The sequence below is a fragment of the Oreochromis aureus genome, linkage group 20, assembly GCF_013358895.1.
Source record: "Oreochromis aureus strain Israel breed Guangdong linkage group 20, ZZ_aureus, whole genome shotgun sequence".
In the NCBI taxonomy this organism is placed as follows: Eukaryota; Metazoa; Chordata; class Actinopteri; order Cichliformes; family Cichlidae; genus Oreochromis; species Oreochromis aureus.
The window spans coordinates 27,335,225-27,349,218 of NC_052961.1; the positions used below are offsets into that span (position 1 = coordinate 27,335,225).

General features: G+C 43.0%; 1 protein-coding gene across 1 annotated transcript; it reads right to left on the reverse strand.

The window, feature by feature from the left end:
* Window positions 1-7,983: 7,983 nt before the first annotated feature.
* LOC116324468 (transmembrane protein 26) lies at window positions 7,984-11,003 on the reverse strand. Its single transcript, XM_031745058.1, has 3 exons — window positions 10,810-11,003; window positions 9,223-9,367; window positions 7,984-8,718 (listed from the first exon to the last, which is right to left on the reverse strand). Exons 1-3 carry the CDS (start codon window positions 11,001-11,003, stop codon window positions 7,984-7,986), a joined length of 1,074 nt encoding a protein of 357 aa, XP_031600918.1.
* Between the last annotated feature and the right edge of the window lie 2,991 nt (window positions 11,004-13,994).

Below are 13,994 nucleotides of genomic sequence, written 5' to 3' on the forward strand. Positions count from 1 at the left end.
GCGTGCAGCATTTTGTGGTTGTTTCGCACTCTGTTAATCGGAGGATTTTAGTTGCAACAGACATCTTCTCACCTTGCAAGATGTCTGGTGGTATTCATGAGAAATGGTGACAGAAAACTGTTGACAGCTGTGGCTTACTTGAGGAAACTGTGAGAGTGTTGTTAACTGGTTTACAAAAATAAGAACTCAACTACCGCATCATCTGACAATGGCAGGACAGGAACGCACTGCTCATTAGTAATGAAAGCTCCCAAGCAGAAATCAGTAAACATGAGCACAATGGTAGGAAATAAAATGGCACCAGGCCGGAAAGAATTGTTGGTAAATAGATTCAAATAACATTTTACTACAAGCATTATTTCCCCATTCACACACACACACACACATTATTTTGGCACTTTATTCTACAGTGCGTCTGGAAAGTATTCACCACGCTTCACTTGTTCCACCTTTTCTCATGTTACACCCTTATTCCAAAATGGATTAAATCATTTTCCCCCTCAAACATCTACACACAATACGCCATAATGACAAAGTGGGAAAATGTATTACAAATGAAGAAAATTAAACTGTAACATGTGCGTTGGTATTCACAGCCTTTGCCATGACACTCAAAATTAAGCTCAGGTCCATCCTGTTTCCACTGATCATCTGTCAAATGTTTCTACAACTGTAGTGGAGTCCACCTGTGGAAAATTCAGTTAATTGGACGTGGTTTGGAAAGGCACACACCTGTCTATATGAGGTCCCAGAGTTGACAGTGCATGTCAGACTACACACCAAGCCATGAAGTCCTCAGAGACTTCAGGAAGGATAGGTAGGAAAGCATCCATCAAAGCAACCTGATGGTCACTCTAAAAGAGCTCCAGCATTCTGGTCTGGAAGGAGGAAAACTTTCCAGAAGGGGAGCCATTTCTTCTCACTCCACCAATCAGACCTGTATCTCAGAGTGGGCAGACAGAAGCCACTCCTCACTAAAAGACACATGACATCCCACCTGGAGTTTGCCAAAAGGCACCTCTTTGGCCTGAATGCCAAGAATCATATCTGAAGGAAATTAGACAGCCCTCATCACCTGGATAATACCATCCCTACAGTGAAGCATGGTGGTGGCAGCATCATGCTGTGGGGGTGTTTATCTGCAGCAGGAACTGGGAAACTAGTAAGAGCGAGGGAAAGATGAATGCAGCAATGTACAGAGACATCCCCCATGATAATCTGCTCCAGAGAACTATAGACCTCCGTCTGGGGTGAAATTCCCTAAACAACCAACTCGCCAACTGGTAGGTTCCCACGCTACCGCCTCAGCCACCCTCTCCCATTGGGAACGGGGCCGCAGTTTTCAGTCTCTTACCCCAGTGTGGAAAACCATGCATGTTTTAGCAAACTTAAATAAAATATAAAACACAGCTCAGGGCTAAAGGCCTGCTTCTCTCCTGTGATTTCACTTGCAGATTGAACCTGTCACCAGGTCACAAAGCATTTCGCTGGCACTGCCCTGTGTCTGTTGAAACTAATGCTCAGTTGCACCTAATTACTTCAAGAAAGCCAGTGACCTTGTGATGTTCACAGCATTGTCTCACCCAACTCCAGATAAATTTCTTATCGCACCCAAATAATGCCTGTGGGATTGTATAGCACTTTTATCTACAGCAGGAGATTTTGAAACAGGCAGCAGACCGTTATTTTCTTTTCCCAGCACAGTTTGCTTCATGTAAACTGAAAAAAAAAGAGAAATCCAAAAACCAAGCGAAATGTTTGCCAGTTGAGGAAGAAAGAGATCACTTTTGACCCACTTAGGGTCTGGCAATTTAATTTTTTTATGCTTTTGTGTGAATCTGCAATGCTCACCCCACATATGAAGAGATTTGCATTGTATTTGTACTTGGTCCAAATGGCAGAATGAGATATTTCTGTTTAATATTTGCAGAAATTTCTTTTCGGGCTACAATCACTGCTTTATATTCTGCTCTCTGCAGTGGGCACCCACATCCAGGCACAAGTCTTTAACCGAGAAGAAGTTGTAGGCTGTGTTGATAAAATATAGTGCAAATGAGTCAGGAGTAGCTAGTCCCCCTTTCGTGGGGGACAGAATTAGGACATCAGCTTCACACTGTGGAGACAGCACGAGGCATATGGCTCACACAAAACTTGAGCTGAATTCAAAAAATGTGTTTGTTCATCGAGTGCTCTCAACTGTCCTAATTATGTCGTCCAGTCAGACAGTCGACTGTATTTCCTTATTAGAGCTGGTGTCCCGACGAGGCCCTGGCCTCTATGACCAGAGGCCATGTTGTAGATTGGAACTGGGTAAAATGGCAGCTCTCCCAGCTCAGAGGAACTGGGGAATGGCAAAGGAGGAAGCCAATTAATATTTCAACAATGCACCCTCTGTGGCCGGAGATTGACTGACTAAACTGCTAGCTGTCAGAGCAGTTATCTCCAATGCCGCCATGTGGCTTGGAATTCACAATGCCCTGTTTAGAAAGGGATTTCACATCCGTTGCTCATTTTTGCATTCTGTACAAAAATGGGTACAGACACAATTAACACTGGGGATAAAAATGAAATGAATATAAATAAGGCTGAGAGACAACACGTCAAAGTTATCACACACCTGAGGAGCAAATGCTCTTTTCTAACTTTTATTTGTCTTTGGATCACGAAAGGCGCCGAAAAGAGCAAAGTCATTAGGAACGCAATGCCCTAAATTTCAATTGAAAGCGTTGCTGTAATAACCAATGTAAAAATGTCACTGTCTTAAATGATGCTCAAAACTGAGCGTAAAAGTGTGCTTTACGTGTTTAACAAGGAGGCTTATGAGTACGTTTCAAAATTGTTTTTGCCGACCTGGCAAGGTTTGATTTCTGTATTTGAAGTCGTCACCTTTGAAGTCGGTTTTGGAGTACATTAAAGTAGATTATAAACCAGTGAAGTCTGTAACGTTAAACCATGGTCATCTCAAGAGGTTTTAGACATGATTGCACAGTGATTTTAGGGATCTCAGAGTCAGACTTAATAGTTCAGCTGAACCAGATGTTCTCTGTTGTTAATTTTAAACTAGCCATTCAAATTTGTGGAGGACTGGAATAGACTCCAGCTCCCTGTGAGCCTTGGATAAGTGGAAGAGGATGGATGGATGGATGGATGGATGGATGGATGGATGGATGGATGGATGGATGGATGGATGGATGGATGGATGGATGGATGGATGGATGGATGGATGGATTTTATTGTATTTTACCAGTAATGGTACAAATAAACGCTATGAGACAAAAGTCAACCTTAGAATAAGGTTAGATTTTATTATACATCTGTCAACCTTTAGATGGATGATGATAAGACCCCTGCAGTACATCCCCAGTTTTCCTTGTAAAATCAGGTGGCTTTTCTACCTATCCAGGTTCCGTCAGCCTTTGAAAATAATCAGCTTCCTGTAATACAAAATGAATCAATTTAATTCCACATGGGCTTAATCACTACCTGCTTTTATACTGGTTAGAATATTTTAAGGTTAATAATGAATGACTGAGTTGAGTACATATTCAAGCTTTAAGCAAAGAGATGTTAAATTATTGTCACACCATAGCCTAAAGCCATTTTTGTACATGCACTGCAGCCCAACATTTCTACATGGGTACCACATTTCCCTCACACGCATCTCCATAAACATCCAGTACAGTTAGAGCCTGCTAGCTCACTATTGCCAGTTCTGTGTTATCTCTGATTGTGCCAATCTGCGATGATATGAGAGCCGTGTGATAACAGTCAGATCTGTCCACAGCAGCTGAATCCTGCTTCCTGTGCACTCCCTAAACTTAACTATAAACTACCAAAGTTGCAACATTTGACAATGAAAACAATGAAAAATGTCTCGATCTTATTCTCCTGAAATATTGTGAACAAGCTTATATTAGCTGCACACATCCTTACCGTCCACAGAGACAAGCTGACTGACCAGTCTGATATCATGGCATGAAAGGGCAACTTCCGATTGGTTCACATTGATGTGCACTGCAGTAGACTAACAATTAGCTGTTCAAAAGATTTGCAAAGCCGTTTGCAAAGACAGGGGCCTTCCATTACTTACTATCACATTAGAATTAGATGGAAACCTTGGTCTCTAGTCGGAAATCAGTTGTGTCACAAGGTAGAAAAGGAGTGCGATGCAATGCCATTTCAGTGTGATGTCAGACTAGCTAATCAGTAAACAACACTTATGAAGCTTTAATAGGGTTTTTTGACCTAGCTGTAGTCAGGAGCTGTTATAATGAAGTTATAGCACTGCAAAGCCTCTTAAGAAGGAGATCAGGGATGGTGCGTGATTCAAGAAGTAATTACTGTTTGCATAGTGTTGTTGGTCTCATTCTAATGTTAAAAAAATAAGGTTAGATATGGAAAAATCACCAGACTTAAACCACTGATGTAGCAAATCACAAAGTTTTCCATTTCTGGCTGTCATTGTTCTTCATCCAGCAGGTGTTAATTGCCTTGTTTAGTGCCTTGTTGGCGTTTTAATTGTTATTTGTGTTTCAGGGTAAATGTAATCTTATTGGTGTCCAGTCAGTGTGGGCCCCACAGACTGCTGATCTATGGTGTGCACTCTCCACAGAAAGCCACAGTGCTGTCAATTATGTTGTTTACCACAGCCCGATGACCAATTTCATTGAATCTAATGTCTGTTTCTTTGCTCTGGAGAAGTTTAATTGCTTTATTATTACTAGACCATCTGTTCTTAATAATTAACAGCATTAATATGTTAATCTCCACTGAATCGGGAAGGGATGATAAGGCAGAAATGTTGAAGTTACCGATTTGTCATAAATTAGACCTGCATGTTACCTCTGTGCCACACTGCTGATTCAATCTTAAAATCCTACACCATGTGGAAACGAGACAAACATCCCCGATCCACAAACAGCAAAGTAAAGCTCATTAGTTTCCATCGGCGGTGGTGCACGAGGCGGTGTGAGCCGGCTCCTCAGCCACCTGTCAAAAAGTTGGGGGGAGTTCATTTGAAGTTTGCCTTTTGTTTTCACTCTTCCTTGTCTCGCTGTAACATTTCAGTGGCATTTTGACGGGTTTATCTGTAGGATTGGAGGCTGATGAGGCAAACCTTGGCGTGTTTGGACTTCCTGATTAGTTGACACAAAATAGGGAGATTGTGGCATGTGGTGAGAAAGCTCGGCGCTGTCATGGGAAATGCACCTGTTCGGGTTGAGTGAATTTCTCTCTGGCTTTGCCTCTGCCTCGCTTGTTCCTCGCTCTGTTTCTCCCATTTCAGTCGAACTTGTGCAGCCTTCATGTTGTGGTAGACCTATCAATACCATTTTTTAAGGAAAAATAGGAAAGTCCTGATAAAATGGGGGAAAAGGTGTAACAGCTTACCACATTGTGCGCATTGAACTCTGCTCATTTTAACCTCATCCCTGCCTCTGCAGAATAAATAAGTAAAAGCGGGTAGTTGCATTGATTACATGCAGTGTGTGACACATGCAGGCGCGTGAGTCTGAGCTTATGAGAGCAGTGATGCTTTAGTGTTCGAATGCTGGTTGAGTACCTTCGGTATGAGTAATACGCCCATCACTCCACCAAATGATATGTTGTCAGTGATCAGTCATTTCGCTTTGTCCTCGAAAACATGATCATATAAGTAAGTTTAAAGGACTTAAAGGGAAAATATAAAGCATGCAAAGACCTGATGAACTGATGCAATCAAATGATTCCACGTGCATCCCCCCTTTTTCCCATGTGAACAGGATACAGCTAAATGCTTGTAAGGGCTGAACTGAAAAAAAAATACATCCATGTGCAGTGGAGTCGCAGGCTTTGAGTTTCCACGCTCGCTTCCTCGCTCTCTATCTATGTAGGGCAGCCCGTGGATCAGCTGACATCCCCATCCTCCCACACACCCACACAATCTTGTTAAAGCATGCAGTTAATCTGAAGAGGAAAAGGACTCTCATCACAAGCAAGCTTTCATCACCCTATTGTATTGCACACATCAAGCTGTCACAGGAATATCGGATTCTCCCCAAACTCAGGTGCTTAGGACGAGCGGCACCCTCCCATTGGCTCTGTGTGATGTCATTTGCCTGGGAGTGACTTCGTAAACCGGGCATTATCTAGTACTAGATAGCATAAATGGAAGAATTAACATCCCAGTGGGAACTTTCTATTATTATTTTCTCTTCTTTTCTCTTAAAAGTCGACTCTGCCTTTGATATTTTGAACCGAAGCGCTGCCACAGAGGAAATACAGCAGCGCTCTACAGTAAGTCCTCCAGAGGTGGCCCACAGTCATCGATTTAGGAAATCTTTCCTCATAATCTATGCATTGGACAACAGAGGGAGGAAAACACTCAAATGCTCCCTTTCATTCTCCTCCAGCACTTCACGGTTCTGTCGCTCTTTCATCGAGAGCTCGTTGAAAACAAAGAGTCCCAACTCGTCCAGAGCCCCAGCAGCTCCTATCATCACCTTGGAGGCCCGGTGAAGTGCAGCAATTTGACGAAAAACAGATACGGGGCATGTGCTGGAAAGGCCTCTGATTGAATTGCCACTCTATGCCACAGCCGCTCTTCATTCTCAACCTGCGCAACACAGTGTTGCAGGCGCGGAGTGAGAGGGTCATCACGGCCCTCGTTCCACAGGAGAGGCAATGTCTGAATGGGAGGTTGGGGTGGGGTGAGGAGGGGTGAGGAGGGGTGAGGAGGGGAGGGGTGCAGCTGTTTATCTCCCCCCACCCCCCCACCGTCACCTCCCCACCTTGAAGTGGCTCGAAAACCTTGAGACTCCGGGCTTCAGCTCAAACATTTCACTGTCCTTTTAGGCTCTCAAAGAGCAGTCTCGCTTTTGTGGGCTGTGGAGCAATATCTCAAAAGCGCCTTCCATCTCTCTCTATAGAGAGAAGGCGAGAGCAAATCATGTTGAACTCAAACAACTCCCACATAATCACGAGTGTGCTTTTTCAGACATAATAAAAATGCGCCGAGCTCTCAAACAGACTTCCATGGTCTGATTGTGCTCAAGAGGAAAATGAAACCTTGAAAAGTGAAGCAAGCCTCTTCACTCTTTATGAGATGTCTCCACATCGACTGCATTTGACTATTAATTACAAGCCCGCTGCCCGAAGGTGCCTACATCTTTCTAATTCATTTATCACGTGCAGTCCTGCCACCATCGAGTCCTACAGAGAGACTCAAAGAAGATGATATTATACCAAAACCAGACAAATGCTGGAGTTCAAACCTGCTGCTGCTGCTGCTGCTGTCGTGTTGCTGTCTCACTGTTTTGTGTTTTTTTCCCTCTGTGTAACTATAGCATGTATGTTACAGTCAAGTAAACAGAGCAGATGCTTGCTGTGCCTTGGTTGACTTGGCAACACTGCCATCTCATGGCGAGCAGAACAAAACAAACAGCACTGTGCTTTCCTCGTATATCTTTATTAGAAAATGCTCATTCACTAGCAAGAAAAGACACATCATCAAATTAAGCATTTTTTATTTCATAGAACATCGAGTGCCATGATTACCAACCTTATTTGGTTAAAAACACAAGGACATATCATGATGCAGTCATACTATTCCATATACTAAGCTCTTGTTTATTCAGACCAGTTTGTTGAAGTGTAAAGTTCCCAGATGTATTTATCTTCTTTCAGCTACCTTGTTATTTGCTTCATACTATTAAAGAGATTGACAGTTCTGTGGAACTGATTTTCTTGAGCAGAGAAAGCTCCCGTGATGGAAACACCACTTTTATCAAAGGGAGTTGCATAAATTCATCTCTGATCTTTTCAATGGGGACTTACTCTCTTTTCTTGTGCTCTGTTTCTAGTCGCTGAACCTCCAGAGAGCCGAGACTGTCTCCAAACGAGGCTGAGATGTAAGAGATGGCAGATGGGTTTAGACTTCATTCTTGGTGAAAGCTATTCCCTCCCTCCTGGGGGCCGGAGTCATGCCTCACGGCATTTTGAGCCTTTCTATACCTGGACACCTCTCTGATCTTCCTCCCTTTCGGTCCCTTTCTTCATGTCTATATGACAGCTCTGCTCTTCGCAACACTCGTCTTTACCCACTTCTTCTTCCACCTCCTCCTCCTCCCTGCTGCCCCCATGGGCTTGACACTGGAGCACCAGAGCAGCGCATCTCTCCAGCCCAGATACCTGCTGCTCACACTGCACCACAAATATTCTGTAGAGCTCCAAAAGAACGATGAGGATATTCTTGCAGGTGAAGAAAATCATCAGCTGGTTGAGGACCTGCTCTTGCACCATGAGGTAGATCCGGTAGAGCAGGAACGGGCCATCTTGGAGTCCCACTGTGAGCAGCAAGCTCCAGACTTCGCTGGAGCAGCAGGAGGTGAGTGAGGGTGGAGCCCCGGAGCAGCAGAAGGAACCACCCTTGCTGTCTTGAGAAGGCCCAGCCTTTTGGGGTCGTGTCTGAGTGAGAACCAGAGGAAACTGCATGAGCGCCCAAGAGAAAAGGGCCAAGCCGATAATGACAACTGCCTGGTTGGTTTTGACCTCGGGCTCCTTGAAGGTGTCGAAGATGTCCAGGATGTCAGCACCCAGTCCCACATTCACCATGAGAAGCTGTGAGAGTTGGTCACGTGACATGTCCCCCTTGGGCATTAGCCAGCGACCCAGAACCAAGACTATCAGCATGGTTTGCTCCAGGCCAGCTACCCAGTTCTCTGGGTCCAGATCCTTAATCCCCTGGATAAATAAAAGAGTGGAAGTCTAGTCATGTTGAAAGTGTTTGCAAGGCTTTAATGTTAATAAATAATCAAATAAACCAGTCTTCCATACTAGCCATCTCCTCTCTGCTTTTAATATAAGTTGACTGTTTTGTGTCAAGGTTCATTAAGTTTATCCTGAAAGCAGCCACCCCTTGATATTCTACAATATTCCCAAAACGGTACGTCTTCACGTTTCAAAAGCTGCCACCCAGCCTTGAGTACAGCCATGGGGCAAAAAGCTCCCAAATCCTACATGAAAGAAATTTCACTAAGACCATCTCACAAGGGGAGAGATCTAAGAATCTTTCAAGCAGGAGCCTATCTGGACTTCATCTCTGTGTGTCTATTACACATTTCCTGCAACTAATAGTTTATCCACCCCCTTGCTAGATTTAAATCTTATCTGATATCAGGTGTTGCTTTAATGTGGCTGCGTGGAGGGCTGAGGCGGGCAGGGCAGTTTTGTTGGTGGGACGCCTACCGCTGAGATCGGGATGTGAGCCAGCAAATGAAGCTCATGGCCTGAGGAATTGTTGAAAGGCAGCTTGGACTGTAGCAGGCTCAGCTCCAGAAACCAAATGGACGGGATGACAGTACTGAGGTACAGGAAAACCATGGGGGAGAACCTAAAAGAAGATCACCAAAGGAGAGGGAAAGAGGGGGTTAGGTTATTTATAGAAATTTGCTTCTTCTTTTTTTGCCACCCACTAAAGAAGAAAGAGTCCCTTTTTCCCCATAGGAAGCATCGAATTTCAGACAGGCAATTATTCTCATCATATATGCAAATCCCACTTGACAGTGCAAAGCCTTCTCCATGAGGACAGAACTTCAAAGTAAGACTCAGTGAGAAAGAGAGAGGCCCGAAGAAAGCTCGCGTCTGACGATGTTCAGTTCGTGTGCGTCGGAGCTTTTGAATAAGACATAGCTTGGTGTTGAATGAGGTGTGACACTAAATGCTCGTATCCATTTGAAGTCAGTTTATGTTTCTTTTTCTTTCTTTCTTTCTATAAAAAAAAGCTTGTTGGTCAAAAATGAGTCGAGCCAGAAGGAGACATTTACTCCATGAGTGGATAGGAGAGGGTGTGACATTGATGTGATGGTAGGCTCATAATACAGTTCAGTGAAAGACAGCAGTAATACAGCGGAGGAATATGTTTGTCTTTGATGGACAGAGAAAGAGAGAAAGAGCTGCGGATGATAAGAGAGAATTTACTGGCACAGAATATTGCCGGCCTTTACAAAAGCCGCCTCGGGCAGATGGGTTGTAAAGAGTTTGCAGCTACAAGTTCAGGAGTTATTTACTCCCTAACACCAAACAGGTTTATAAAGTCTGCCTGCAACATCTCACTCCCCATCCTCCCAAATCTGTTGTTCGCTTTGTACACTGACCTTGGGTTTTAGAAAGGCGTCCACAAGTAAAACGTATTATTATTATTGTTTAGGAAGAAGCAGAGGGCTAACATCTGGCTTAAAATTCCTATGTTAGCACACAAAAATATTTACAATCAAAAATAAAGCCAAGAGATCATTCTTAAAATAATCTCTGATGGTGGCCTTGGTCCAGAAAATAGGCTTTATGTAAATAAAATCGATGTATGACATCCACAGATTTGCCCCTGTACTGTACTTCTCTCATTTTTATGATAGCTTTTATTTTCTATATTCTGTCTCTGTGAGCAAACGTACAAAGTCAACAGCAGATCCGATATTTATTCCTTATTTATTTAGCTATTTTATCATCCACAACCTAAGTCACCACTTTATCTTTACTGTTTTTATTCTAAATCTAAATGGTAAATCTATTAAAATTACAAAACAACTCATTGGAAGTAGTGCTACTAAAGTAATAACCACTTGTTCACTATTAAAAACGATTCTGAGCAAAAGTGTTGCATCTATCCTCCATCTTTCATATACAGTTTGTGGTTTTGACTGAAGTCTCTCAACATCTATCAGCTGTGTCATTTTGAATGCTTATAATGATATTTGTTGTGCCTCAAGGATGAAGCCTGATGACTGAGTTTCAGTGTGTTATGTAGAAAGGAAAATCATGTCAAATGTGTTTTACCATTTCCACTCTGCATTACGGGTGCATTTCAGAGTGACGGCCATTTCCACACCCAACAGAGCCACGCCTGTCAGCAGTAGCCAATAGAGCGGCTCCCCTTTAACAGCTACAACTCGCCACACCGTCACCACCCCGTGGACAGCAAACAGGAAGCGGCTCAGCAAGGCCAGCAAGACATTCAAGAGGCGACACATCGTGCACCAGAGAAAACCTGCAGAGAAGATCACTTTAGAAGCACAAGCGGTTTTATTCTCATATGTACATTTGAATATTACTAGACAATGAAACCTTAATTTTTATTACATTTATTATTACATCATTAGGTTTTCTGAAGATCACTCTTTGTTATTATGATAATTAGGGGTTACAATTATTAGCTTAGATTTAGTAACCTGGAAAAAAAAATACTGTAAAAATTCTGTTATTAAATTGGGACATAAAATGAAATAAAATAAGAAAGAATCACAAAATATACAAAAGAGCTGCAAATGAAAAATCAAATCACTGTGATCAAAAGAAAATTTACATTTGTTTATTTACAAAAAACTAAAAGCTTACAAGTTTACAACAGTGAGTCTTTAATGTTGTTTCAAACCTTCTACAGTGTTGTGTTTGCATTATTATTGCATTTTTGAATGCAATTATAGTCCCACATGGTTTCTGCAGAGTAAAGAATGGACTACTTTAAAACAATTTGATTTTGCAATGAAAAATCTGCGAAATAAAAGCCACTTAACCACACTCATCATTAACCGCTGCTCATCATCACCCAGTTCAGGCTTCATTATCAGTAACTATTGCACGATGTGTTAGTGCGCAAACAGCCCTCGCTGTCAGTTAGTTAGCCAGGAGGATGAAAGCCTCTGAGCTTTGGGAGAAATCAAAGCAAGCAGTGATTAGTAAGGAAGAGTTAGACAAACTGATCTGCAGTCAATATTAAAGCACTCCCAGAGGCTTTGCACGGGCTTGCTGGAATTTGATCCCTGAATCGCCATGGATTATCGTGATGACTTGAAAGTGGTGCCAAAATGGGAGCACCCTGGTTTTGTAGTTATAAAGATGCATCATGCCATACCAACTGGTTTAACTCCAGCCCTCTCTTACACCCAGTACCTCCCTTTCACAGGCAAATACATAACATAATTTCCAAATGTTACATCCATATATATATATATATATTATGTGTGTATGCCTGTATATTATGTGACTTCTTAAACAATGTAAAGAGTCTCTCACAAACTTTAGTCTTTATCTTGTGGATACAAGAAACGCTTATATGACTGCTTTTCACTTTTAAATGCATTCTCCTCAGTCAGCGTGTTATTGTTGTTGTGTGTGTCAAAAACAGCCGAGCCGTGTGTGTTAGTGTATTAGAGTTTGAAAAAGAATTCATGCAATATGTATTGTGCAGCTGCATGCAGTACAAACCTACAGCATAAGCCGGGAGTCCTTCTTGAGATCAGTCTCTTCAGTGTATTTTCCAAAAGTTTTAGATGCTCTGCAGTGGAAAGTGACAGTAACCCAACAGTCACCCACAGTGACCTGCCCTCTGTGTCTGATTTATGCCTTTTAACTGACAGCCACCTCCTAGACCCTGCGGAAGAGTGAACATGTCAGAGGTGTGTATTCCCGCATGTACGTATGTGTGTTCAGTGGGGAGTGACTACTGTTCGAGTCCACTGGAGTATCAGCGAGGAGCAGTGTGATCCACAAGTGTTTATGTGCATGTGTGTGTCTCCATCCTCTCGGTGCCATCATGTGAGATAACGCTTCCTGCCCCTTGCGCCCACATCTTCATTGCCATCCGTCATGATGTCATCTCTCCTGGCCCAGAACAAAGTTATCTCCTTGGGAGAAGCCAGCCTGTCGCACTGCCTGTTCGGAGAGCACGCAGCCCTGCCCTGCTCCCACCCATGCCTGCTCTGTAACTGCAGCGCTGGTCCTGATAACTGCCCCACTCTTTGGCCTCTGCGCACACAAAAACATGGAGCAACAAGGGGAAAAGGAGATGCTGATGGGCCTCTGAACAAGCAACTGCAGGAGTGTGTGGGTATGTTACTGCGGTTGCATCAGAATGAGGATGCTGCGTGGGTAGAAGCTGTCCAGGAACGTCAATCTACTAAACCACTGAAGCGAAGCGAGGACAGATGACTGACAATCATCACAGAGAGGAGATTGCTCTTCCCTGCCAATGAGGCATTTTTAAACCTGCAGCATTTGGTTGGTTTTGTTTGTCTATTTGGGGACTGAGGAAGCTATTGTTTTAACATTAGCACCACTTGGAGTTTCATCATCATCATTAAATCTCACATTCGTTCTCTGTTCAAGCTCTACCATCTCTATCCAAAATATTTGCCTCTGAAGCTGCTAAAAGTGCCGCTGCTTTCAGCAACAACTTATCAGCTTTATTGTTTGGGTGGTCTGAGTAGGTGCCTTTATATAAGGCACACATGGCACCTACACCTATCACTTTTGACTGAACTTATTTTCCTGTGGCATCTGGGGGGGGAAATGAAAAATGCAAAGTTAGTGACTGTATGACCAAAATAATGAGCTGAAAAGAAAAAAGAGAGATTGACTGAGTCATTGGAGTGAATTTAATCATGTTATTTGATATTTATTAATGTAAAAATACTGACTACTGATTCTACGAGGTGTGTCCCTACTGATTACTACGCACAAAAACACAACTAGACCACACGCTCTGGTTCCAAAACTGAGACGAGATGAGTGATATTCACACTTCTCCCGAGGCTTTGCTTATTGCATTGTATGAACATCTATAGTGCTGGTGGTAAGCCGCAGAAAAAAGATAGTAGAAGGTCATGATAAGGGGAAAGGCTGCATGCCACTTCCAAGCAATTCACAGTGTCTAGAACAGCTGTATGTTGCATCATTGCCAAGTACAAGGAGACAAATTCTGTAAGAAGCAAACCTGGTCGTGGCCGTAAGTACAAGATTTCAAGAATTCCGAAGAGGAAAATAGTCACAGATGTCAGCAAGGAACCGCGGACATCTGCCAAGACGATTGTTACTGACCTGGCCTCTCCTGGAGTTGATGTTTCAAGGAACACGGTTGTGACGGCTCTTCATCATGGTGGACTTCAGGGGCATCGTCCCAGAAGAACCTCTTTCCTCAAAGAGCAGCACATCACAGCCTGACTGAGGTTTGCCCATGAACATTT

Excerpts from the sequence above, each read along its gene's own strand:
- LOC116324468 (XM_031745058.1), bottom strand. The coding sequence starts at position 11,003 with ATGTGTCGCCTCTTGAATGTCTTGCTGGCCTTGCTGAGCCGCTTCCTG. Across the intron at positions 9,368-10,809 it reads CGTAATGCAGAGTGGAAATG|GTTCTCCCCCATGGTTTTCC; the intron begins GTAAAACACATT and ends ATCTTCTTTTAG. Across the intron at positions 8,719-9,222 it reads CTCACATCCCGATCTCAGCG|GGGATTAAGGATCTGGACCC; the intron begins GTAGGCGTCCCA and ends TTATTTATCCAG.